The sequence below is a fragment of the Amblyraja radiata genome, chromosome 16 (genome assembly GCF_010909765.2).
Source record: "Amblyraja radiata isolate CabotCenter1 chromosome 16, sAmbRad1.1.pri, whole genome shotgun sequence".
Taxonomy (NCBI): Eukaryota; Metazoa; Chordata; class Chondrichthyes; order Rajiformes; family Rajidae; genus Amblyraja; species Amblyraja radiata.
Window position 1 is genome coordinate 8,320,480 of NC_045971.1, and position 24,830 is coordinate 8,345,309.

At 39.7% G+C, this 24,830-nt stretch overlaps 1 protein-coding gene across 3 annotated transcripts in view; it reads right to left on the bottom strand.

Annotated features, from left to right (window-relative positions):
• Positions 1–24,791, bottom strand: part of med24 (mediator complex subunit 24) — a 44,155-nt gene extending 19,364 nt beyond the window's left edge. The window contains exons 1-15 of one of the 3 annotated variants that reach the window (XM_033035030.1): positions 24,607–24,791; positions 22,046–22,184; positions 21,158–21,240; positions 19,297–19,335; positions 18,585–18,658; positions 17,387–17,610; positions 15,814–15,925; positions 14,262–14,409; positions 12,908–13,021; positions 12,008–12,055; positions 8,887–8,969; positions 6,284–6,370; positions 4,872–4,983; positions 2,529–2,671; positions 1,429–1,466 (exon numbers count right to left, since the gene is read on the bottom strand). In XM_033035030.1, the coding sequence (XP_032890921.1) occupies positions 1,429–1,466; positions 2,529–2,671; positions 4,872–4,983; positions 6,284–6,370; positions 8,887–8,969; positions 12,008–12,055; positions 12,908–13,021; positions 14,262–14,409; positions 15,814–15,925; positions 17,387–17,610; positions 18,585–18,658; positions 19,297–19,335; positions 21,158–21,240; positions 22,046–22,175 (1,435 nt within the window). In that variant the 5' untranslated portion in view covers positions 22,176–22,184; positions 24,607–24,791. Of the gene's footprint in view, positions 1–1,428; positions 1,467–2,528; positions 2,672–4,871; positions 4,984–6,283; positions 6,371–8,886; positions 8,970–12,007; positions 12,056–12,907; positions 13,022–14,261; positions 14,410–15,813; positions 15,926–17,386; positions 17,611–18,584; positions 18,659–19,296; positions 19,336–21,157; positions 21,241–22,045; positions 22,185–24,606 lie in introns of those variants that run through there. The other 2 variants (XM_033035031.1, XM_033035032.1) reach the window with 2 other exon arrangements.
• Positions 24,792–24,830: the final 39 nt, after the last annotated feature.

A 24,830-nucleotide genomic window follows, 5' to 3' on the forward strand; every position in this document is an offset into this window, starting at 1 on the left:
CCAGTGATCCCCGTACACTAGCACTATCCTGCACACCAGGGACAATTTACAGTTTTAACCGACGCCAATTAACCTACAAAGTTGTACGTCTTTGGAGTGTGTGACGAAACCAGAACACCTGGGAAATCCAATGCAGTCACAGGGATAGGTACAAACTCCGAATAGTCAGGATCGAACCCGGGTCTCTGGCACTGCTAAGCAGCAACTCTACCGCTGCACCACCATGCTGCCAACAAGAACTTCTAAATGTATGTTGATTTTTAAATTATTTTTATTTAGTCAGCTTTCATGGATCTTGCTCACCACTAGATTCCATTGGAACGGTGATGACGAGTTAACTCCTTAACTACTGTATTCTTTTTGATGAATATATTCCTATAGTACTCTTGTGTAGGATTTACTTCCAAAAGTAATGAAGGACCGGTGACATGTTTTACTCCCAAAATTAGAGCGGCATGCATTTTGGACAAAGCCCTGCAGGCATCTGTGGCCTGGTGTGGAGGGTCATGATTTGGGAGATGCTATAGGAGTATCCTGGGTGAGTAATTGCATTTTGTAGATGGCTTACAATGCCTCCGCTATGCACCAGATACAAATGGAATGGTTATTAGGATAGAGGCTGCTTTGCCCCCTGGATGGTCTTGTGCTTCTCGAAATATTGATCAATGGTAATTATGTCCTAAAATCTCAATTACATCCAGCTCAACAGCTCAGTCTGAACAAGGGTCCCAACCTGAAACATCGTCCGTACATTCCTGCCACAGATTCTGCCTGACCCGCTGAGTTCCTCCAGCACTTTTGCTCAAAATTCTAGCATCTGCAGTCTCGTCTCTCAGAGTATTTGGTCGCTTGGCAAAGAAAAACGCAATCAGGTTTCAGCCTCCTATCTAATCCTAACTGTTGGAAAATGTAAGTGTTGCAGATCCCATGTCCACTTACCGCAACCCTCACATTAGAATTGTAACTACTTACTGCCCAAAAAGATGTTGAAAGCATGACACCTAGTGACATCAGGTTGAAACATGTTCCCGATGTTGGGGGGGGGGGGGTCCAGAACCAGGGGCCACAGTTTAAGAATAAGGAGTAAGCCATTTAGAACGGAGACGAGGAAACACTTTTTCTCACAGAGAGTGGTGAGTCTGTGGAATTCTCTGCCTCAGAGGGCGGTGGAGGCAGGTTCTCTGGATGCTTTCAAGCGAGAGCTCGATAGGGTTCTAAAAAAAAGCTCGATAGGGTTCTATAAAAAATAGCGGAGTCATGGGATATGGGGAGAAGGCAGGAACGGGGTACTGATTGGGGATGATCAGCCATGATCATATTGAATGGCGGTGCTGGCTCGAAGGGCCAAATGGCCTACTCCTGCACCCGTTGTCTATTGAAGACAAAATTAACTGAATCAGGTCATAATTATACATGAAGAATACTTACATCCCTCCATAGTGATGTTCTTGGCAAACTCATTTAACCTAAGATAAAATTTAAACAATGAGTTTACAGAAGATTTATGACACAGGAAGCAACTGTTTGACCCATCAACTTGAGCAGGTAAAGAAAGACTTCTTCAGCCTAGATTGTCCAACCACCTTGAGGGCATGGGTTTTCAGGTACACACCAAGTACTCAAATGTGATGAGTGTTTCCTCTTTCACCACCCTTTTGGGTGGTCATTTGCAGACCCATGCCAGCCTCAGGTTGAAAAATGTCAAAATATTTTACAAATTACTTTATAACTACACCTCCAAATTTGAGGTTGCAATTCTGATAACAACATGAACAACTCCAAGAAAAATGTTCGAGTCATATAATTTCTAACATACATATTTTGTTTTTGATAGTTCCCACAGACCAGCTTTGCAAACTCAGACAGCAGAGACAGCATGATAAATAATATTATCAATTATTTCATGCTGTTGGTGTTAAACCAGTTCAGATGCTAGGCTGCATTATATTAGGCTTATAGAATTATGCATCATACATTATACTGTACTATTAGCCATGTCAATATGAAGTGCTAAATCTAATTACTGCAAGAATGATAGGGCACTTGCTCTCTACATACTTCTCCAGTCTAGATTTAACAAATCTTATACCATCCTTGATTGCTTAATACACCCAAAATGCTCCTTAAATTGCCGCTGGTCAGAAATTTTAATGATTATAGTCTGTACTGCCTTAAGTCCTGCACGTTTTTCAACTCCATACTTGCAAGTCTCAACCAGCTCTCAATAGCCCAAATTTAAAAAAATTTAAAAGTGCTGGTAATAGACAACATGTCAATTAGCAAGGAAAATGTCTGAGGCATTTACCTTGTCACAGAGTAAATGAGCAGTGGTTATTCTTCCCCTAATATGGGTCAATTACCACAATATTCATCTGAGGAAGCAAGTCATACACACAGCTTACTTTACTAAATAACGCTGAATTCATCTGGTCAATCAATTACATTAGGTAAATTACTGTCATAAAATCTGTAAAATATCTAAATTTCAAAGCAGATCCTCAGGGATTTCCGACTCACTTTTCACTTACTTGACAAACTTCCGGGCAAAAGATTTCAATTTTCCAGTAGCTGCAGCAGCTGCTAACAGTAAATCCAGGCTCTTCCCTGAAAGCATGTGACCCAGGACTCCCAACAACCCCTCGGGGGATTTGGAGTGGTCCGCATCCATGGTCTGCAAGAAACAAATTCATCTTTCAAGCGTTATTATAATGGTCAAATTTTAAGTGCATAGTATTAGGGAGCCATTGACGAAAAAGGAGCTCAATTTCAGAAGCAGGGTATATACACATATACAGACACTGCTATGTTGCTCATTCATTGCAAGTGACAGAGGATGATTTTCTAACCAAACGCCTTTGTAAACAGAAAAAACACAGAATATTGCTTCTATATGGGTTACAAAGATACATAGACAATAGGTGCAGGAGTAGCTTCGAGCCAGCACCGCCATTTAATGTGACCCTGTTCCTGCCCTCTCCCCATATCCCTTGATTCCACTAGCCTTAAGAGCTCTATCTAACTTGCTTTTAAATGCATCCAGTGAATCGGCCTTCTGAGGCATAGCATTCCACAAATTCACAACTCTGTGTGAAAATGTTTTTGCTCATCTCAGTTCTAAATGGCCTACCCCTTATTCTTAGATCTTCATATTATTAATTAACACAACATATTTTATGTTAAATTTGTTACCTGTGTAAATTAATCATGCAAAAAATTTAGTAGTTTTGAAGTGCATATTATTTAACTTTTAGATAAGTGAATGGAAGAGTTACGATACAAGGCTTTCAATCCTGGTCGAACTCAATGCTTTCTATCCATGCTTCACTAGGGAGAACACTAAAGTGCCTTCTGGGGTTCCAACAGCAAACTGTTATTGAGGCAGATGTTAGAAGGTCCTTCAGGAGAGTGAACCCTCAGAAAGTGTCTGGACCTGATGGTATATCTGCTCGAGTTTTTAAAACCTGCTCAGACCAACTGGCTAGAGATTTTGCACACATCTTCAACCTTCATTATTGAGGTTTGAGTTTCCCATCTGCTTTAAAAGGGCTTCAATAATACCAATGCTCAAGAAAATTAAGGCGACAGGCCTCAATGACTACTGACTGGTGGAGCTAACAGCCATGGTGAAGAAGTGCTTGGAGAGTGGTTACGGCACATATCAACACCTACCTCAGCAACAACCTGGACCTATTGCAATCTGCCTCTATCATAATAGATAGATAGATAGATATGCCTTTATTGTCATTCAGACCGAAGTCTGAACGAAATTGCAGCAGTCATACATATAATACAATAAAAAACAACAATAAACACATATTAACATCCACCACAGTGAGTCCACCCAGCATCTTCTCACTGTGATGGAGGCAAAAGTCTTAGGTCTGCAGTCTCTTCCCTCCTCTTCTCCCTCTGCACTGAGGCGATAATAGACCAGAGGATGCGATTTTGCTAACTCTCCACTGGACCACATGGATAATAAAACACAGGTTGCTGATCATAGACTACAGCTCGGCATTCAATACCATCATTTCCCTCAAACTTGTTGCCAAGCTCAGGGAACTGGGTCTGCCATCTCTTTGCAAGTGGATCCTCGACTTCTTCATCAACAGAACACAATAGGTACATATTGGCAACAACACTTCCGTCTCGATAACCATCAGCAGCAGGGCACCTCAAGGCTGTGTGCTCAGCCCCCTGCTCTACCTACTCTATACCCATATGTGTCTATAGCAAGACACATTTCCAACTATCTTTAAATTCATTGATGACATCTGATGAGTCAGAGTATAGGAGGGAGATCAATCGTCTGATTGAATGGTGCCAGAACAACCCACCTGGCTCTCAACGTTAGATAAACCAAGGAACTAATTGTTGACTTTAGAAGAGGAAGTCCAATGATCCACAAACCAGTCTTCATCGATGGGAGACCCATACAAGTTCAAGTTCCTAGACGTGCATTTCTCTGAAGATCTGTCCTAGACCCAGCACATTGATTGTAACCAAAAATAAATCCCATCAACGCCTCTACTTCCTTAGAAAATTGAGATTTGACAAATACTCTCTTGAACTTCTCCAGGCGTACGGTAGAGCACATTGACTAGTTGCGTCAAGGCCTGGCTCAGCAACTCCAACGACCATGGAATGATGGAGATTACAAACAGTGGCGAACACTCTGCAGTCCATCACAGGTCATTTAAGGGATCTATTGGAGATACTGCCTCTAAAAGAGAGCCAGCATCATCATTGACCCATACCACCCTGGCCATGCTCTCATCTCACTCCTGCCTTGCAACAAGAACCTGTGGAGAAAAATTATGTCCAAAAATTACAATAGTATTGGTTTAATAGAAACAAACAGGAGCAAAATTCACCTTTAAAATATTTGTGACGGTGGGCTCTGCACGCAGAATCAGGCCTGGGTTGGGCTGAATGCTGGCATTTTCAGCAGATTTTAGTTGGGGAGCCAGCTCTCTATCTGCTGTCCTGCAATGTGAAAAAAAAAGAAGAAATGCCGTGAGAAGAATTTTCAGGTATTTATAATTCTGAAAACTCAGTTAAGTTTGCATTTTTTTTTAGTTTAGCTTATTGTCACATGTACCGATGTATAGTGAAAAGCTTTTATTGTGTGCTAACCAGTCAGCGGAATGACAATACATGATTGCAAATCGAACCATCCACAGTGCACAGATACAAGATAAAGGGAATAACGTTCGTGCTAGTAAGGTCCGATTAAAGATAGTCCAAGGGTCTCCAATGAGGTAAATAGTTGCTCAGGATTGCTCTCTGGTTGTTGATAGAATGGTTCAGTTGCCTGATAACAGCTGGGAAGAAATTGTCCCTGAATCTGGAGGTGTGCATTTTCACTTCGTGCCTGGTGGAAGAAGGAGTGATCGTGGTGAGACTTGTTCTTGATTATGCAGGTGGCCTTGGTGAGGCAGAAGGAGGTGTAAATGGAGTCTGAGATGACTGCAAAGTGAAAATTTATAAAGTTTAACGCCGGGGTAAAAATGTACCTTTCTTGGCCATGGACTGCCAACAGTATAGAAGGAAAATTGAAAAGTTGCAAGCACTAGAAACAGTACAGCTCCTACTTTCCTGAGAAATACCAGATGGTCTGCTTAATAATGCCAGCATTTATTTACTCATGTAAACATCAAGAAGTTTAATATAAACTCTCATCATAAGTTTAATAATGTATTTCCCTTACCAGCAATTTGACTGGACAATGAAATACACTAACAGTCAGATATTCCCCAATTTACTACACAGAAAAAGTTGGTCCAATTCCTAGCTTCTGAATAACCATAGCCGAGATATGGGCAACTCTGCTGGCCATAGCGCAGCTGGGACAAATGGTGGCAGCTGGTATGTAATACTGGTATGAGGGCATGTTTTCTAGAAGTGACTTGGTTGCTAATGAATTAAAGGACAAATGCAGTAAACAACTTGATTTCATAGAACTTTCATAAGACTGTGCTCAGCTAGTAGTGTTGCCAAATTTCTGTTAGGCTTAATTAACAACTGCACCAAAGCGCTATGAAATGTATTTGAAATGTTTGGTCAACTAAATAACTTTTTTTCTTTTCATTGAAGTGTTCAAAGCGCTAAAGTGGAATTTTTCTAAATTTTTATATCTCGAACAATCCAATGTTGCCAAAATTAAACCTACATCTTCTGGCAAAAATAACGCCCCACCTTTGAAACAAGCGGAACACAATGCACATGGCGCAGAAAGACAAAGCTGCATTTCATGTTCCTGCAAAATGCACTGTACCAGTCCTACCTTTTGTTAACTAGGTTATTCATGTTGTCCTCTGAAAGCAACCCTAATTTTCCACATTCCTGAAGCAGGAGACTGACGCAGTCACAACTAAGACGAGAAGAACAAAAATACATTGGTCTAAGGGCATTTAAGGTAGATTAATGAGACTTCATTTCTAATTAGTGGTAGTTATTGTTTTGTGTAGGAAGGAACTGCAGATGCTGGTTTACACCAAAGAGAGCCACAAAATGCTGGAGTAACTCAGCGGGACAGGCAGCATCTCCAGATAGAAGTAATGGGTGACATTTCAGGTCGAGCTCTTCTTCAGACTGAGGGTCAGGAGAGGGGGAGTCAAGGAGATAAGGAAGTCTAAGAGATTAAGATATGATGATCAAGGAAAATGCACCTCTGTATCTCAATCCCCATATTATTCCACCCAGTTTGAAAAAATATTGCATCAAGCAGCAATCTCCAAAATAGATGGGAGATTATTCAATCCTGCACACACTCTGTTCTGAACATTTATCTGATGTCACATCTTGAATGCAAAATTGTACTTTCAGATGTCCTATTGAAAAATATTGTTGGTTTGTCTACGAACATTACTACTGTTTAATGATCCATCTATTTTGTTTCAAGATATGATAAATTATATTCTTATTTTTATTTGATCATGTCATAAATTTGGGGTCAGCAATTGTTAATTGCCTCCAGCTATTTGTAACTTTGCACATTGTTCTGCTCGAAAATTTAAGAATTAAAAAAATGCTTTTAATTAATTTAGATTAGTCAATTATCACATGAAGCCCAGAGGAATCAGCATACATGCAGTAATTACAAAGATAATAAATACAATAGTGCAAAACAGACGAATGGTGCAAGACTGGAGAGGAAAATCCAAGTATTTATTTAAGAAGGAACTGCAGATGCTGGAAAATCGAAGGTACACAAAAATGCTGGAGATACTCAGCAGGTGCAGCAGCATCTATGGAGCAAAGGAAATAGGCAACGTTTCGGGCCGAAACCCTTCTTCAAACCCACATGTCTGAAGAAGAGTTTCGGCCCGAAACGTTGCCTATTTCCTTCGCTCCATAGATGATGCTGCACCCGTTGAGTTTCTCCAGCATTTTTGTGTACCTTCCAAGTATTTATTGATTGATTGAAAGATACCATGGAAACAGGCCCTTCGGCCCTACATGTCAATGCTGACCATCGATCACCTGTTAATACTAGTTCTACGTTATCCCACTTTAGCATGTGCTCCCTGCAGTATGGGCAATTCACAGAGACCAATTAACCTACAAACCCACATGTCGTTGGGATGTTGTGAGAAACCCAAGCTTCCGGAGGAAACTCACACGGCCATCGGGCGAAAGTGCAAACCCCAAACAGAACAGCAGAGGTCAGGATTGAACCTACAGAAGTCTCTGACACTGAGAGTCAGCGGCTCTACCAGCTGTGCTACTGTGCTGTCGAGTAGTGCAAAAAGATTATTGAAGTATTGAAGGGGTATAATCGAATGAGGTTATGAGCATTTGGCAGCAACTAACAATAAAACCTGTCATACCTCCATATCTCCACACCACTTTTTGCACAGTGCTCACCATTTCAATCATAATAAACATTAAAGACATATCTATGGATTTTTAACCACTAGATGGCAATAAATACTGAAAATCCAAATCACAGCAAGAAGCACATTCAACCAGGATGTGCAACTCTAATGGCAGATATTCCAACAGATGAGAGGTGCCCAAGAGGCATAATGGTTAAATGGTTGCAATTACTTTGAAAGCTTGCTTATACTGTATGAGTACGAGGCATAATTGTATCTAAATCAGAAGCCCTGAACTAGCTGTCTGCGAGTTTGATTAATTTTTCTTTGTTTACTCTTAATGTAAGACTCCTGACTCAGATGGCAGTTTATGGCGTTCCTAATAATTTCATACTCTCCACCCACTCCTTGTATGCCCACAGCAGGAGAGGCTAACCAGCAGCTCAAATTACAATATTCTGTGCATAATTCCTCACTTAAACTGAACAGTATACTCTACTCATCAACTATGAATCACAAAAGTGTACCAGGTTGCCAAGAGTAGGATAATTCTACAGTAACCTGTTTTCAGGTAGAGCATAAAATCATTTTTATTAGCTGAGTACTTAACCTCAGGGAAAAAAACATTAAAAAAAACAGTAAATTAATCAACGCCACCCATACTGCAAACACACCCAACTCTGACACAATGAAGGGCCAAAAGTATTATCATGGATCAGAGCCACATTAAAAATCTCTCATGCACAATGGCACAATGAGTAGAGTTACTGCCTCGCAGCTCCAGCAATCTGTTTTCAATTGCGATCTCCAGTACTGTTTGGGTGGAGTTTGCATGTTCGCCCTGTGCTTGTGTGGGTTTTCGCATTACATGTGGGCTTGTTAATTAGCAACTGAAAATTAGCTACCATGTGTGGGTAAGTGATAGAATTTGTGGTGGAATTGTTGGGAACGTAGGATAAATAAAAGAGGATGTGTGTTAATGGGTGCTTGATGGTTGGTGGTGACTTGTTGGGCTCAAAAGTCAATTTCCACACTGCACGATTATGATTCATCAAAAATCGGTACTTACTTGCATCGCTGATCTGCTTTGTCCAAAAGTGGAGTAAGTTTAAGCAAAAACTCAAAGGCAGTGTTCACATCTTCAGTGAAGTCCTGTACCCAAAAATAGGATAAACATTAACACACTTAGGCCACTGCCATCAAATAATACCCCTGTAAAATTTGTGGCAAGTGGCTGGGAGTTCACAGGCAGATTATCCCTCCCATGTAATTTGAAATGCTAATTGTAAATAGGAGATTAGTTAACAAAAATCTCGCAATGAGTTTAAGGGATATGCAATGACATAAGGACTATAGATCAACCATTGATTTTATTGAGTGGCCTAACTGTCTAAGCAAATCACCCTTGTTCTCATCCATCAAACAAGCACCAATCTTCTAGGCTGATCTAGAAGTGAACTTTATTCCCTTCTGTCACTAATAAATGAGCAGTGTTGGGCCTGTTAAAATACAGTTCAGTCAAGTAGCACAAGGATCATTTAAAACTATGGGCCCCATTCAGGCTAGGATTTTTGCAGAACAGAAACCTAAACAGCGAATTGCGCAATGAGATAGTAGCACCGATTTGTCACAACATATTACATTGTACTAAACCATCTACCCATGAAAAATGCAGGTGTAGTATGTCAATTCTCAGAATCAGATTTTTATATTCAACATCATTTAACTGGTTATCACTAAATTTGCTGGATGCACACCTCGCTTTTTGAATCAACACTTAACAAAAACACCAAGTAGCAGAAAATAAATAATAGTGCAATATTTTGAGACCAGTAACATAAAACCATCAGGTCCACGTAATCAAAGTCTTTCACTCAGACCAAGGGTGTGGTATAGCTAATAAGGAATTAAATACAATCTTCATCGACTTTATAATTGGATCGTATACAAAATTACAAAATGTGTGCAATAGTGGCACTAATATCTGATATGTCCTCACTAATGCAAATACTATTTTCAGATTTCCTTAGTGTTTTATTTGTAATGTGCACTTCAATTCTCAAAAAAAACTTTATTAAATGTGTTGTTAGCAACTGGGTTCCTCCTTATGGCTTTGCTTATTTTATAGCAATTGCACCTGAAAGCTATTGCAATGCTGCTGTAGTACTCGAATGGATATGAAACAGGCACATAATATGAAGAAATGCAAATATGTCCATTTGAGAAGGAAGAATGAAATGAAATCATTGTATAAATGGAGTGAGACTTTAAAATCTGTGCAACACAAAGCACATCCGCACGCCCTAGTGCATGAAACAAAGGGTTAACATGCAAATATAGCTTGTAATTTGGATAGCTAATGGAACATTAGCTATTATTGAACAAAAGGCAAGATAACAAAATCTGAAGAAGGGTCTCGACCCAAAACGCTGTCTGTCCCGCTGAGTTACTCCAACATTTTGTGTCTACCAGGCAAGGTAACTTCACAGTTCTCTGGCGAGACCACATCTGGAGCAGTGTTTGAGGTTTTAACTAGCAATATAGATATTGGTACAGCAGTTGATGGGGGAATATTTGGACTTTCAAAAAGCCTCTGGACATCATACTTCATAAGAGGCGATGAAACAGAATTAGAGCACAGAAACAGAATTAGACCGTGTTTGGAAAAACACAAAACTCAGCACTTCAGTAGAGAAAAAATAAGAATGCAAAAAATGTTTTTAATTGTGAGAAACTGAATGATCAAAGAGATCCAAGTCTTTCTGCACATGAATTATTTAAAGTTGATATTCAGCTTCAGCAAAGCAGGACGTGTTGGGAGTTGAGGTTATGAACAATCTGTCATAGCCTTATTAAAGTCAAGTCGTGTCACTTTTATTTCTATAGCACATTTAAAAAGCAACTCTTGTTGACCAAAGTGCTTTACATTGGTGGAGGTACTAACGTTATACAACATTGGTTCATAGATTAAGTACATACATAAATACATACATATAGCCCTCCCTCAGAGGACGTCAAGAAAGGCTTGAGAGTAAAGATGAGTTTTAAGTCTCGACTTAAAAGAGTCGATGGAGGGGGCAGTTCTGATGGGAAGAGGGATGGTGTTCAGCAAAATTAAATACCAGAGGAGACTGGACAGGGTTAATTCTTAAGTCCGAGTCAAAGTCATACAGCACGGAAACAGGCCCTCAGACTCAACTCATCCATGCCACTAAAGATGTCATATCCAAGCTAGTCCTATTTGTCCCTGGTCTGGCCCATACCCTCTAAACCTTTCCTATTCACATACATGACTAAATTACTCCAAATGTTTAAGAACTGCAGATGCTGGAAAATAGAAGGTAGACAAAAATGCTGGAGAAACTCAGCGGGTGAGGCAGCATCTATGGAGCGAAGGAAATAGGCAAAGTTTCGGGCTGAAACCCTTCTTCTGAAGAAGGGTTTCGGCCCGAAACGTTGCCTATTTCCTTCGCTCCTTAGATGCTGCCTCACCCGCTAAATTACTTTAAATGTTGTTATTGTATCTGCCCAAACTACTTCCTCTGACTTGTTTCATTTGGCACCACCAGCTAAAAAAATGTACCATGGGTTTCTATTTAATCTTTCTCCTCTAATCTTAAACCCATGGCCTCTAGCTTTCCTATGGGTAAAAGACTGTGCAGAATCTAGTCATCCTATCTAGTCCTCTCATGGTTTTATACACCTCTATAAGATCACCCTTAACCTCCTGCATTCTGCATTCCAAGGAATCAAGTCCTACCCTGCACAATCTGCGGTCCCTACAGGTCGGGTCCTTTAGTCCTGGCAACATCTTTGTAAATCTTCCAAAACATTTTTTTTCCGCTTATTGGCATTTTTCCTATGGCAGGGTGACCAAAACTGAACATTATACTTCAAGTGTTGTTTCCACTGACTGAGACAACTAGAATTAAGGGAACAGGGCTGGGATGGGGAGGTCACAGTCTTCAAATAATGGGTTGGCCATTCGGGACAGAAATAGAGAGAAACCTCTTCACTTAACTGGTGGCAAATCTTTTGAAAAAGGGACTGTGGAGAATGACCCCAAGTATTTCCATGAAACAGATCAGTGGATTTTTAGATACCAAAGCATTAAGACATTCACTAAATTACTGGGGACATAGAGAAAGAAAATATTAATAAAAGGGCATGGTAAATAAAAAACAACTTACTTTATCACCAAGAGGGTATTCCTTGAGCTTCAGTAATGCCTGTGGAATCTAGAAAGATTATACACCAGGTAAATATACTAATATGACCACAATCACACAAAATTCCAGAAGTTATCTTTAAACCAAAAACATAATTTAAATCACGTCGTTGCTGTTGAATACTTTGATAACATCATACTGGAAGAGGACAAGATGATTAAAGTTGGTAAGGTGGAATACAAATAAGCAGTTGAGGAAAAGCATGGTTAAAGCTAGGCACTTGATGTATTCAAGAATGCACAGGATAACATGATAGTATGATGAAAGGGCGCCATGCTCCAAAGGCTTTTTAAAAAATGCATAATTCTGGATCAATCTACTTGTTGACTGTTATCCATGTTAAACCAAAGAATCCAGGCCTACTTTCCACTCTACAAAGAAATTTAAGACATGTGCGCAGTTTTGGGGTCATACTGGTAAGTCTACAGCCAAATCAGATAAAAACAAAAAAATGTTTTATGCACTTAGTGAGTCAGGCAGCACATATGGAAAGATTAAGAGTTAATGGTTCAGGTTAAAGGCTTTTCAGCATCGGAAATGTGAGAAAATAAGTTGCTTTTATGTTGCAGAAAGGGTGTGATGTGTTAAAGGGATTATTTCTGATGGGGCGAGGTCAGTGTTACCATGGTGACATACGGTTTACAAAGCCGTTGAGTTGATAAAAGTAATAAGAGCAGCTTGAGGTAGAGATAACAAAGAGATATGGAAAAGCTATAAAATACAGGTTGGAACTGTTGCAGAGAATAGAAATCAAAAGGGGGAATGCTGAAAACGCCCAGCAGATCGAGTCAGTGTCCATGGCTATTCCAAACAAAATACCTTAAAATACAGAGCTAAAAAAAAAAAAGGAAAAACCTTTACCTTGAGGAATGTGAATGCCGTCCATTTTAACTCTTGAGTTCCCTCTGGGGATTCAATAAGACCGACAAAACAGGCCTTCCAGATTTCCAGTAAAAAGAGAGGCGAGGGGATTCGCTAACAAAAAGAACAATCTTAAAAGCTTCGAATTAAATGATCTCATCAAGTTTTATTACGTCGAAATCACTTGATTTCCCATCACAGCGAATTTCCCAATTACATATGTGCTTATCTCCAGCCTCATTTACGTTATTATCAATGTATAACAGAATAACAAACAGGTAAAGATGATAAAACTATGGAACATTCAGACTCCAGTCTGACTGGGTCCCTGTGCTGCCTTTAGGGTGACACATGGTAAGAACACGAGAACTAAGACCAGGAGTGGGCTATATCGTTCCCTTGAGACTGTTTCCCCATTTAATTATATCATGGCTGATCCTATATCCAATCCATTTCCCCCTGGATCCTCATGTCTTCCAATTCCCTTTGTGGCCAACAATCAACCTCAATCTTACAATACTCTGTGAATAAATATTCACTTCCCTTTGAGGTAGAGAATTCCAAATATGTGTGACCTGTTACAAGACGTCTCTTCACATCTCTGTCCTAAATGATCAGCCTCTTACCCAAAGGTGATGATCGCTGTTCTAGACTCTCCAGTTACAGAGCCTAGGATCCCATTAAGAACCTTAGCCTATATTGTGTGAGTTTATTGGGTGCTGACAACCTTAGATAATCTGCTACGTCCAACTTCTTTACTGTTAGGATAAATGATATGCTCAGGAGATAAAAGAGACAACCTTAACAACCTTGCAGTTACTTGTAAATTCATGCACTCTCCCTAGCTTCTCCAGCAAATCAATTTATTCTATTCATAAGCTACATTTGTCAACAACAACAGAACTTCAATTCTTATATGCTTTCATATTGCATCTATTCTATCAATGTCATAGTCTGAACTGCACTTCATCCTCCTGGCCATTTCTTCTCCTTATATCCTAAAAGATTACACTGGACTCGTCCCGTGACTGCCATATCTTTGTAACACTCCTTTTGATGCAACAGCCAAATAGCCCTTCATTCACTGCTACTTTTTCATTTGGAAATTTAAACTACCTTAATCATTTCTTCGAGTAAAACACTTCTAGAAATCGTAAGCATCTTAATTTAGAATCTTGGATTTACAATATGCAAAAAATAAGACCATTGTAACTGCTCTCTGTAATGCTGGTATGAAGCTATATTTTCAAATATACGTTTGACCCCATTTTAATCTATGATCACAAAATGGCAAGAAGATAGTAATAATATTCAATATTTTACTGCCTGTAATTAAGTTTAAAATTCTAGTTACCTGCATTCTTTTCACCATGATCAGTTGTTCAACAAGTGATTGGGTATCAGATGTGAGATTTAGAGTTCCTTCCAATATAATCAAGGCATGAACAGTTGGGAATTCCATCTTGGTGTTCTGCTCAGTCTGCGTTGTTATGACTGAAATACTAGAAATAATTTGCACTGCATTAGTATTGTATGCACAGACAGCAGTTTACTAAACTTTGTGGGGAAGCCGTCAAAGCTAGTTTTGGACAAAATCTACATGTTTGAAAATGAATTATTCACAAATATTTCGTTGAAAATCAGTAATGTATGCAGAACACAAAGTCTTGAGCAAGTCTTGAACAAATGTAGAAACTATTGTCAATTAACTTCTCCACATTCTGATATTCTTGAATTTAGAAACATAGAAAATAGGTGCTGGAGTAGGCCAATCGGCCCTTCGAGCCAGCACACGCCATTCAATATGATCATAGCTGGTCATCCAAAATCAGTACCCCGTTCCGGCTTTTACCCCCATATCCCTTGATTCCCTTAGCCCTATTTATTCCACTCCTAAAAAGGTATCATAAACTAATTATCTTTACATTCATTTTCCAGGATTTATGGTCCATATCTAATTTATCTTGGAAAGTGAGTCTTGCTCTTGGAAATAAGCTGCTTTCTTGGACTGCTATAGTCTTTCGGAATATTAGCCGAACCATCAACCTGCCTATCAGTGAACCCCCTCGTCTGAACTCATCTGTTGCCAGATATAATTTAGCCAGCCTTTGTTTCTCCTCTTCCAGTTTTCCCCCCCGCTCCACCATGCAATCATTTTGCAGAGGTGTGCTGACCCAAGATATCACCTATCCTTTTTCTCCAGATGCTTCTTGACCCAATGAGTTACTCCAACATTATGTGACTTTCTTCTATATAGGGTCTCCCCGGGTTACAGAAGGGTTCCATTCACACAAGTAAAGGCATTTATACATTGTCTTTACAACCACAAACTTCCAGTGATCAGTACAGTCCTCTAAGTATTTTTGAAATTCACACACTGCTGTACTGAGGGAACTATCTGCCAGTTTGCAGATCCTTCCATAGTAAAGAGATGTTGACTGAAGGAAGACATGGGCTAAAAGATATAGAATAGTGCTCTCTGTTTTTCTTCAGGATTACGAGTTATTCTTTACATCCAGTCGGTCGATGGATGAGGAATTAGGTTCATGCACAAAATGCCACCTCCATCAGCACACTCAGTTCTGCAATGGAGTGACAAGAGACTAAATGTTGTGCCAAGTGCTGAGAATGGGACTTGAGAAACATAACAGCAAACATGATATTCCACAACACGTAAAGGTATTCTACCAAGCATTTCCACAACATTCTGGTGTTGGATTTCTTTGATGTTTGAGATTATGAAATTTAAATCCAGCAACAAGTGGCTTGAGAGAATCTTGAGTGTATTATTCCTCTTCTACCTCTACAGGTATAAGTAAATCCATCATTCTGGATTCGTCCAGCTGAACTTGGAAACTTGGAACTTGGCAACAGCTTACCATAGTAACTAAATGGGATAGCCTTACCTCTTAATCAATCCAATGCATTCATCCAGCTTTAGTCGGAGCTGCTGATTACTTATTTTGTTACAGTGTTCTGTTAGCTTGATGAATGCTTGCTCCACATTAGCCCATGTAACTAAAAGATGGAAAAAATGAACAGATAATCATTTTAATGCATATTTCAGAGACATTGTACAGTTCACTACATAGCTAAGCTCCAGTCATTGAAGATAATTAAGATTTTTTTCAACACACATATCTGAACAGGTCACGACACATTTTGTCTATGTCAAGATGAGACATTAATGCAACTTGCAAAGGCAAAACTACCATTAATGTGTACTGGAAAACGACTTCAAATTTACATTGGAAATTAACAAGCAAAAATATCAGGGTAAAAATAATCTAGGGAAAAGAAACTGTTTCCATCTAACAACCCCCACCCCCCCAGTAATCAGATTTAATTATCTCCAAGATACCTCATAATCTCTAGATTATCCCACAGTTCGGTAATCTCGCTAAATTTGCAGCTACTGCTGCCTGTACAACAATACATCAAACAATATAACAGATAGCATTCAGTATGTTAAGCTCGTAGTAACAAAAGCAAACTTGCAGATATTAAAAGGACTTTCATTTTTGAAAACCATTTGGGAAAAATAATGTTGTCATTGTGAGTCTCAAACTCTGTAGTCCTCAACATCCTTTCCTCCATTAATAATTATTTTATTCTGCATTTTTCTATCGCATGAGGCTTCTTTGGAATGTAACTGCCATGTTACAGCAGAACTACCTGCATCTTGTACTCTGTTATTGATCCATGGTTAGAAGCTTTTGTTTAAGAAGGAACTGCAGATGCTGGAAAAATCGAAGGTAGACAAAAATGCTGGAGAAACTCAGCGGGTGAGGTAGCATCTATGGAGCTCCATAGATTCTGCCTCTCCCGCTGAGTTTCTCCAGCATTTTTGTCTACCATGGTTAGAAGCTGCTTTGCAGCCCTTCGTCATGAGTGGACATTGGCCTAGACAGTGAATAGCCACAGGCTCCAATGGTGAAGGGCGTCACCATCAGACAATATAATTAGACAGCAAATAAGGTGGAAACATAGGTCAGTTTATTTATTCATGTGTGTATATATTTATATCATGGTATATGGACACATTTATCTGTTTTGTAGTAAATGCCTACTATTTTCTGTGTGTTTAAGCAAAGCAAGAATTTCATTGTCCTATACAGGGACACATGACAATAAACTAACTTGAACTTGAACTTGAACTAGGACTGCTGAGGTTAACTACAGTACCTCAACAGTGATGACTATTGTGATCAGACTGGGGAAAAATTTAATTTAGGTGCCTTTGAACTCGGTCTGAATACCATACTTCATCCCCAATCAATTCATCGATTCATGTATTGTGTTGCTGCTAACTAGTTAGCACGCAACAAAAAGCTTTTCACTGTACCTCGGTACCACGTGACAATAAACTAAACTGATAATTTTCATTCATTACACCATCACGAGGGTAATCCTCAACATAGAAAACTGAAGTAAAGCAGTTAATATATCGATGCGTAGAATTTAGCTTGGCACACATACCTGGCTCTTCCAGTCTCGCTATATGAAGAAGAGCTCTATTCTTTCTCCTGCTCACTACTTTCTCAATCCGGTTAACACAGAGTTGGAGCTGTTCTTCTCCGGAAGATGCATCTGGCCCCTCTTTCAGCCTTTCAGTAAAATGAACAGCACACTTCAGCAGCCATCCTAGTGTGCTTAGCAAAGCACGGCAGAGACTTATGCATTCTTCTGCTTTGCCTTGACAGCTGAAGGATTAGAAAGTATCATTAGGCCCTTACGTAGAAAACTTGGAAAATAATTTAGAAATAAGGAACTGCAGATGCTGGTTTACCAACGAAAGACATAAAATGCTGGGCTAACTCAGCAGATTAGGCAGCATCGCTGAAGAACGTGGATAGGCAACGTTTTGGGTCAAGAGCCTTCTTCAAATTGAAGAATGGTCCTGACACAAAACGATGCCCATCCTTTGAAAATAATTTAATCATTCAATGATCTAGAATCGCAGAGCAATGCAAATGTATTTGTCCATTTAGAAACATTTACACTTGATTATTTGAAAAATGATGATATAGACAAAACGTTGTATAAAATACGACAGGTCTGATGGTATATGAAGATGACAAACGAATCAAGACTGTTTTTGGCCGTGTATGCTCCTTCAGTGTCCACTCAGTCACGTACCTAAATCTGTGTCTTCCTTTACTCCTGCATAAGTAGTTATAACTCTTTCCTCATAATTTAAATGCTTAATGCTTATTGTAAGCAGATGGGGCTCGTCAGCCTGGGAAGGCAGTCCATCTCGGAGAGGGAAAACTCTGATTTAAAACCTCCACTGCCTTGTGGCCATATCCAGTCATGGAAAAGGCTCCAGGAGAAAGCCTCAAGAAAATCCGGAGTCGGAGCCCCTAAGGCAGTTCGTCGTTGTCTACAACCTTGCTCTGGCAGCTCCTGCGACGGTGCTGGTGCCAAACTGTAACGGCCCTGCTGTTCCTTTCGATCGATCAGCGAAGTGGAGAGGGGGGGGGAATGTGCTGCATGGGCAACAGCCTGTCCTCCATATGACATCGCCCAGGCTTGCATCTGACCAGGATGCATCACCCATGGTCAGTCATGACTGAAGGGGACCTACTAATCTTATCTATGAAATAATATTTTCATATGGCACCTAAAGGGCAGGAAGTAGAGGTATGGAAAAATAATAATTTGAATTACCACTGACCTGAGTCGATCACAAAACATGTCCATCAGTTCTAATAGAGCTTTAACACACAATTCCCTGGAGTAATCTTCAAACTGAAACAATAGTATTAAGAAAATGTAGGTACTGAAAATATAGCAATCTTTAATATATAACAATCATATCACTTTGATTCATAAACACAAGTGCTATCAATGAAGATCTGAAAGCAATTTATCAGCATCAATTTATTGGCCAAATATGTTATCATACAAGGAATTTGACAGTGCTTGCTCATACAAGGTAAAATTACACGGTTATTTGTATGCCAGAAAACAAACCTAACCAAAGCTGAATGGTTTGGTTTCAGTTTTATGGAGGAAAAGAAGGAAAATAATTCTAATTACTTAAAAAATTAGGCATAAAGTGCTGGCTCATTGATATTCAAGAATTCAGCCAAATGTTTTTTTGTGTAAGCCCTTCATCAGAAATAGATGGAAAAGAACAGTTACCCTCAAGCAATTTCCTTTTTTAATTAACAGATGCCATTAAGACAATGACTTGAGCTAAACCAATTTGGGTATAGTGAATAATACACAAAAAAAGCAATTAATAGATATAACAGCCTGCACAATTTTTTCTTTAAAGTAGTAAATGAGAATGAGCCGAAACTGGAAACATTTCCTTGCGTGGAGTATGCTTGCGAAAGTTTCCGATTTCGGCATCTAATAGTCACTCCAATTCAAATACAGACCTTTGCAATAGAAGACATCACGCTTGCGTAAGACACCATCTGCAAAAATTATCAGAGAAAATTCAGAGCCTGAATTTAAAAGATTTGTGAACAGAACAAATATGTTAATTTAGCTATAAAAGAGCTGGACTCTTCCCACTTAGTGCCCTCTATAATGTTCAATCAATCAATCAATCAAAGACTTTATTGTCATTCAAAAAAACACCAACAAATGCAAGTCTGAACAAAATTTAATTGCATCTGGCTCACCGTGCAACATAAAATAACAAAAGGATAAAATAGATAAAAAGATAAAATAGATAATAGTGGCGGCATATTATATGGAATTCAAGAGTCTGATGGCTCGGGGGAAGAAGCTGTTGCAAAACCTGGCCGTTCTGCTCCTTATACCGAGGTACCTTTTGCCCGAGGGCAGCTAAGTGAACAGTCCATGATGGAGATGTGTGGGGTCTTATGGGACATAGAACCATAATTTATTTATTTGCCTCTGTACTCCACAATTTGAGCTTTGTAAGAGAAAAAAAAAATCACATGTAGTTAAAGTGCGCATTGTCAGATTTTAATAAAGGCCATTTTTATACATTTTGGTTTCACCATGTAGAAATTACAGCAGTGTTTATACATAGTCCCCCCCCCCCCCCATTTCAAGGCACTATAATGTTTGGGACAGCAATGTCATGTAAATTAAAGTAGTCATGTTTAGTATTTTGTTGCATATCCTTTGCATGCATTGACTGCTTGAAGTCTGCGATTCATGGACATCATCAGTTGCTGGGGGTTTTCTCTGGTGATGCTCTGCCAGGCCTGTATTGCAGCTATCTTTAGCTTATGCTTGTTTTGGGGGCTAGTCCCCTTCCGTTTTCTCTTCAGCATATAAAAGGAATGCTCAATTGGGTTCAGATTGAGTGATTGACTTGGCCACTCAAGAATTGACCATTTTGAAAAACTCCTTTGGTGCTAGAGCAGTACGTTTGAAATCATTGTCTTGCAGAATGAACTGCTGGCCAATGAGTTTTGAGGCATTTGTTTGAACTGGAGCAGATAGGATGTGTCTATACACTTCAGAATTCATTATGCTACTACCATCAGCAGTTGTATCATCAATGAAGATAAGTGAGCCAGTTCCTTCAGCAGCCATACATGCCCAGGCCATAACACCCCCACCACCGTGTTTCACAGATGAGGTGGTATGCTTTGGATCTTGGGTAGTTCCTTCTCTCCTCCATACTTTGCTCTTGCCATTACTCTGATATGAGTTAATCTTCTCATCTGTCACAAGACCTTTTTACAGAACTGTGGTTGCTCTTTTAAGTACATTTGTTCTCCTTATAAAGTGCAAGTTAAAGCACTTACAAGGTCTCGGTCAAAAGTCTAATACTGTAGATGGCCAGATTTTGACCTGGATCATAAACATAGAAAAATAGGTGCAGGAATAGGCCATTAGGGCCTTCGAGGCTGATCATCTAAAATCAGTATCCTGTTCCTACGTTTTCCCCATATCCCTTGATTCCTTTAGCCCCAAGAGCTAAATCTAACTCTCTTTTGAAAAGTTGGACAAGATGCAGCTGCAAGCCCCCACGTGTAAAGCTGAAGTCCAAGTTCCCACAGCTTTGCACTTGTTGAATTTAACCAGATATTAGTGGTCTGCTTAACTATAATTTCTAATGAGGTAAAAGCATACAAAAAAAACTTTCCAAGCTTCCAGACATTTAATAGAAACCTTAAATTATTAAATGTTTTAAAATGTAAATGTAAATTTTAAAATGTAAATGTCGAGCATTGGACACTAAAAGTTGAGAATCACAAATGGTTCACAACCCATAGAATGGCCTTATCAATTTGTGGAGTTTTAAGCCCTTACCTGTGAACTAATTGCATACTTCAAATAGGACATAATCAGTGGATTTGGTGAAGGGCCAACCAAGGCCTGTTCCAGCAAATGATCTGGAAGAAATGCAAGGAAGATTGGAGCCATTTAATTTAAGTACCATGGTCTTGTTTTCTAAACCTGTCTCTCTCTTTTCACTGTCTTGCAGACATTATGTTAGCACATCTACAGAACAACTTTATCTGAAAAGCTTTTTTTGATATCTCGAAAGGCATGTATATACGCAAATCTTTCTGCTTTCACCAACACCAGGATATTACTTGATTACAGTACTTCTTCCAAGACAGCCCTATGAATCGAGGATGATTTGCTTTTATCTGGTTTTGCGTGTCTTGGTGAGACGGATGAGGCCAATTTGGGAACTGCAGGGTCAGGCTAGCCATATTGGGATTGAGTGAAAAGGCTGCATGTTCTAGGTACACACATGAACGATGGACAGTTGGATTAAATAATTAAGGGCAGCTTTTACCACAAGGTGGAAGAAAACATGCAGCCTTAATATGCCTTAAAATAAACAGTAGGAACCCAACTTAAGTTCAAATAATGAATACAATTAAGTTCTCAGGAGTTTCTACCTGAAAATGAATCTGTTGGAAAGATATTTTGAAACATTATTTTATGGGTTATCTCTAAAGTTACCAGTCTACATGAACACTTTTCACGCATTCTGTTTCAATACAATGACACATGAATATGCAATCAGATTACTGCATATCAACAGTCCGGTTAAATTGCTAAAAGACAATAAACAAAATTGAGCCAGTTACTAATTTTTTTTTTTTTTTAAATCTGCTAAAACTGCATTTTCATTTAAATTCCAAACAGTGAAGCAATTCCACTTCAAAGGCTGCATAGTCTCACCTGAGAGTCCAAGGAGGTCCCAGGTTGGACCCTTTGGAAAAAGGTTTTTCATGTTTATGGCCCATTGATAGTCTGTCCATCGTTCCTTCCATGCCTGGAGAATGGCTTGCCTCAGGTTTACCACCTTCATCTTTGAGTGCTACAATCAATAAGAGGGAAATAAATTTTAAAAAGTAATTCCACTGTGCCAATGTACCAAATTCATTATCCTTTAGCAATCCAAAAGGAACAGTCTAAACGCCTAAGGGACAGAGAAGTTGTCAGCCAGCCTGTGCCTAGTATTCACTTCTCTCAGAACTCCTTGCTGTCACACTTGCTTTTTCCTTCTGTGCAGCTCCCAACATCCTCCCAGCCTTATGCTGTCAGAAAGAATTTTCCACTGAATTTGATGTCATGATCAGAAGCACTTAGAGACAATTAGAAAAATAAATTCAAACTATTACTAAAAATGTTCATTTCAAAACCATATTCAACTTCAACAATTTAATTAGAAAAAGTAACTTTGATTACAATTATGCAAAAACAAAACCATGTAGTTTTTCATTGTGTCAGCCACTTGATGCAAATGACATGCCATGCTATATGTGCCAGGATGTTGAGGTGCCAGAGATAAATTGAATGCAGCCTCAGAATCGGCTAAGTACATTACAAAATGCCTCTGTACTTGGTGATTCAGGATGGAGCTGGAGGTCAGATGCACTTGAACTTCTATGCTGTAGAGTGTGGAGAGAGTCAACAGCTTCAAGTTCCTGCGTGTGCTCAGCCTAGCATATCATTCCAATCACATAGAAAGCTAAACAAAGCCTCTGCTTCCTAAGAAAATTGAGGAGATTTGGTATGTCAACAAACATTCTCTTGAACTTCTACAGGTGTACAGTAAAGAATATACTGACTTGGTTGCATCACGGCCCGGTTCAGCAACTCAAATGTGCAGGAATAATGGAGACTACAGAGCGTGGTAGACATTGCCCCATCCATCACAGGTACTGACCTCCCCACCATGAAACAAGTGCATAAAAAGGGAGCCAAAATCAGGGACCCATACGGCCCTGGTTGCACTCCCATTTCACTTCTACCATTGAGAAGAAGGCAAAGGAGCCTCAAAACCATGACCACTGGGTTCAAGAAGCTTCTTCCCAGCAACCATCAGCCTTTTGCGCATTAAACTCAGTAACTATGATCTTCTGTGCATCACAATTTATTATGTATTTATCTGTGTGTTATTGCATTGACATGCTTGTTAAGCTGCAGCAAGAAGGAATTTCATTGTTCCGTTGCCAATAAATATGAGTTAAACACACTTTACTTGTTTCTTAAGACAAATCTGGAACATATCAACATACACTCTTCAACCTGTTGGCATTTCACTTTGGAACCATTGGCTAGGCTTCAGTGTGACTGTTCCACTATCTGTTTGTATATGGTTCCTGTCTGCTAGTTGGAGAGTGTATAGATGTTTGGATGTTCACTAAGTTGGATGTTCACTCAAGCACAAAGGGACTGAAAATCATCCACACTAGATGAAAGAAATTGTGCTCTTTCAAGAGCAGGTTTATACGTGAAAAATATTGTTTTAGCTTTAAAAGAAGTGGATGATACTGACAACCAAATGAGTAGACTATCAAAATAAACAATAGATAAAAAAACTTACCCACTATACCTGGTTCAGCTCTTTGCTCAACTACCCAATATAAACCCACCCAGACTTTCACTTCTGTTGGCCATTTAGATTCCTCAAAACAAATAATTATATCTGCTGAATTTTTGCTTCACCACAAGTGTGGCAAAGTATATCAGCCTCTCTGATCACTTACACCAACATTGTTTCTTTGATTCATTACTTAACTGATCGATATGCTGCCAAAGAACATCAAGTTCCATTTCCATGTAAAACCACTTATTATTTTTCGACCAAACCTCTTCTAAAAGCCCCAATAAACTATTTGCAACAGACTGCAGATGCTGGCAAAAAATAAACAAAACAATATGCTAGAGGAACTAGGAGGTGGATGGAGGTTAGGCGGCATCTGTGATCTATGCAGATCACAGATGCTCCCCCCCCCACCCAAGCCACCTGCGAGCAAAGATTCGCTAGAATTTTATTTTTTTGCTTCAATCAATGTTTGATCCGTGATCCTTCCACGAATAGGAAGAGCCTCTATTTATCCTATATTAGTCTGACATGATCTTTGCACACCCATCAAATCGCCTCGGAATCACCTTTGCTCCAAGGAGAGTAACCCTGGTGACTCCAGTCTCTTCATATGCAGCTGAAATACTTAATGCCTGGAAGCATCCCAGCTGACAACATGCAGTTAATAGCGAGACACGGGGAACCTCAGATGCTGAAATCTGGAGCAGATGCCAGTTTTGTGTAAGCATTGAACAGTTAGAAGCGCTTTTCATGAGAGTTTGGATGGAGAGTGATGAAGATGATGGTCCCTCGTCTTTGCTGGCAGCCTGATTCCCTGCTTTGTGGGTGCCAAGCTGCGCCAAGGATCGTCCATCGCCACAGGAAACATAAGGTAACGCGGGTCAGACGGCAGCTCCGGGCACTTTACCTGGGTTTTTCAGCCTAAAATCCAAACTAGGGCCCCGGTTCCTGCAGTCGACGCCTCAAGCAAAACGCTCCGCCATCTTTAGTCAGCCATCAGCACCGGGCAACAACCGCTGCGCCCATTGGCCGAGCCCGGAGCAGCGCAGGCCAATCAACTCAATGAGGTGGCCTGTGCCGCGGTGGCGGCTGGGAGGTGTAGTCCGACCCTCTGCGAGTCTGCGCGAAACG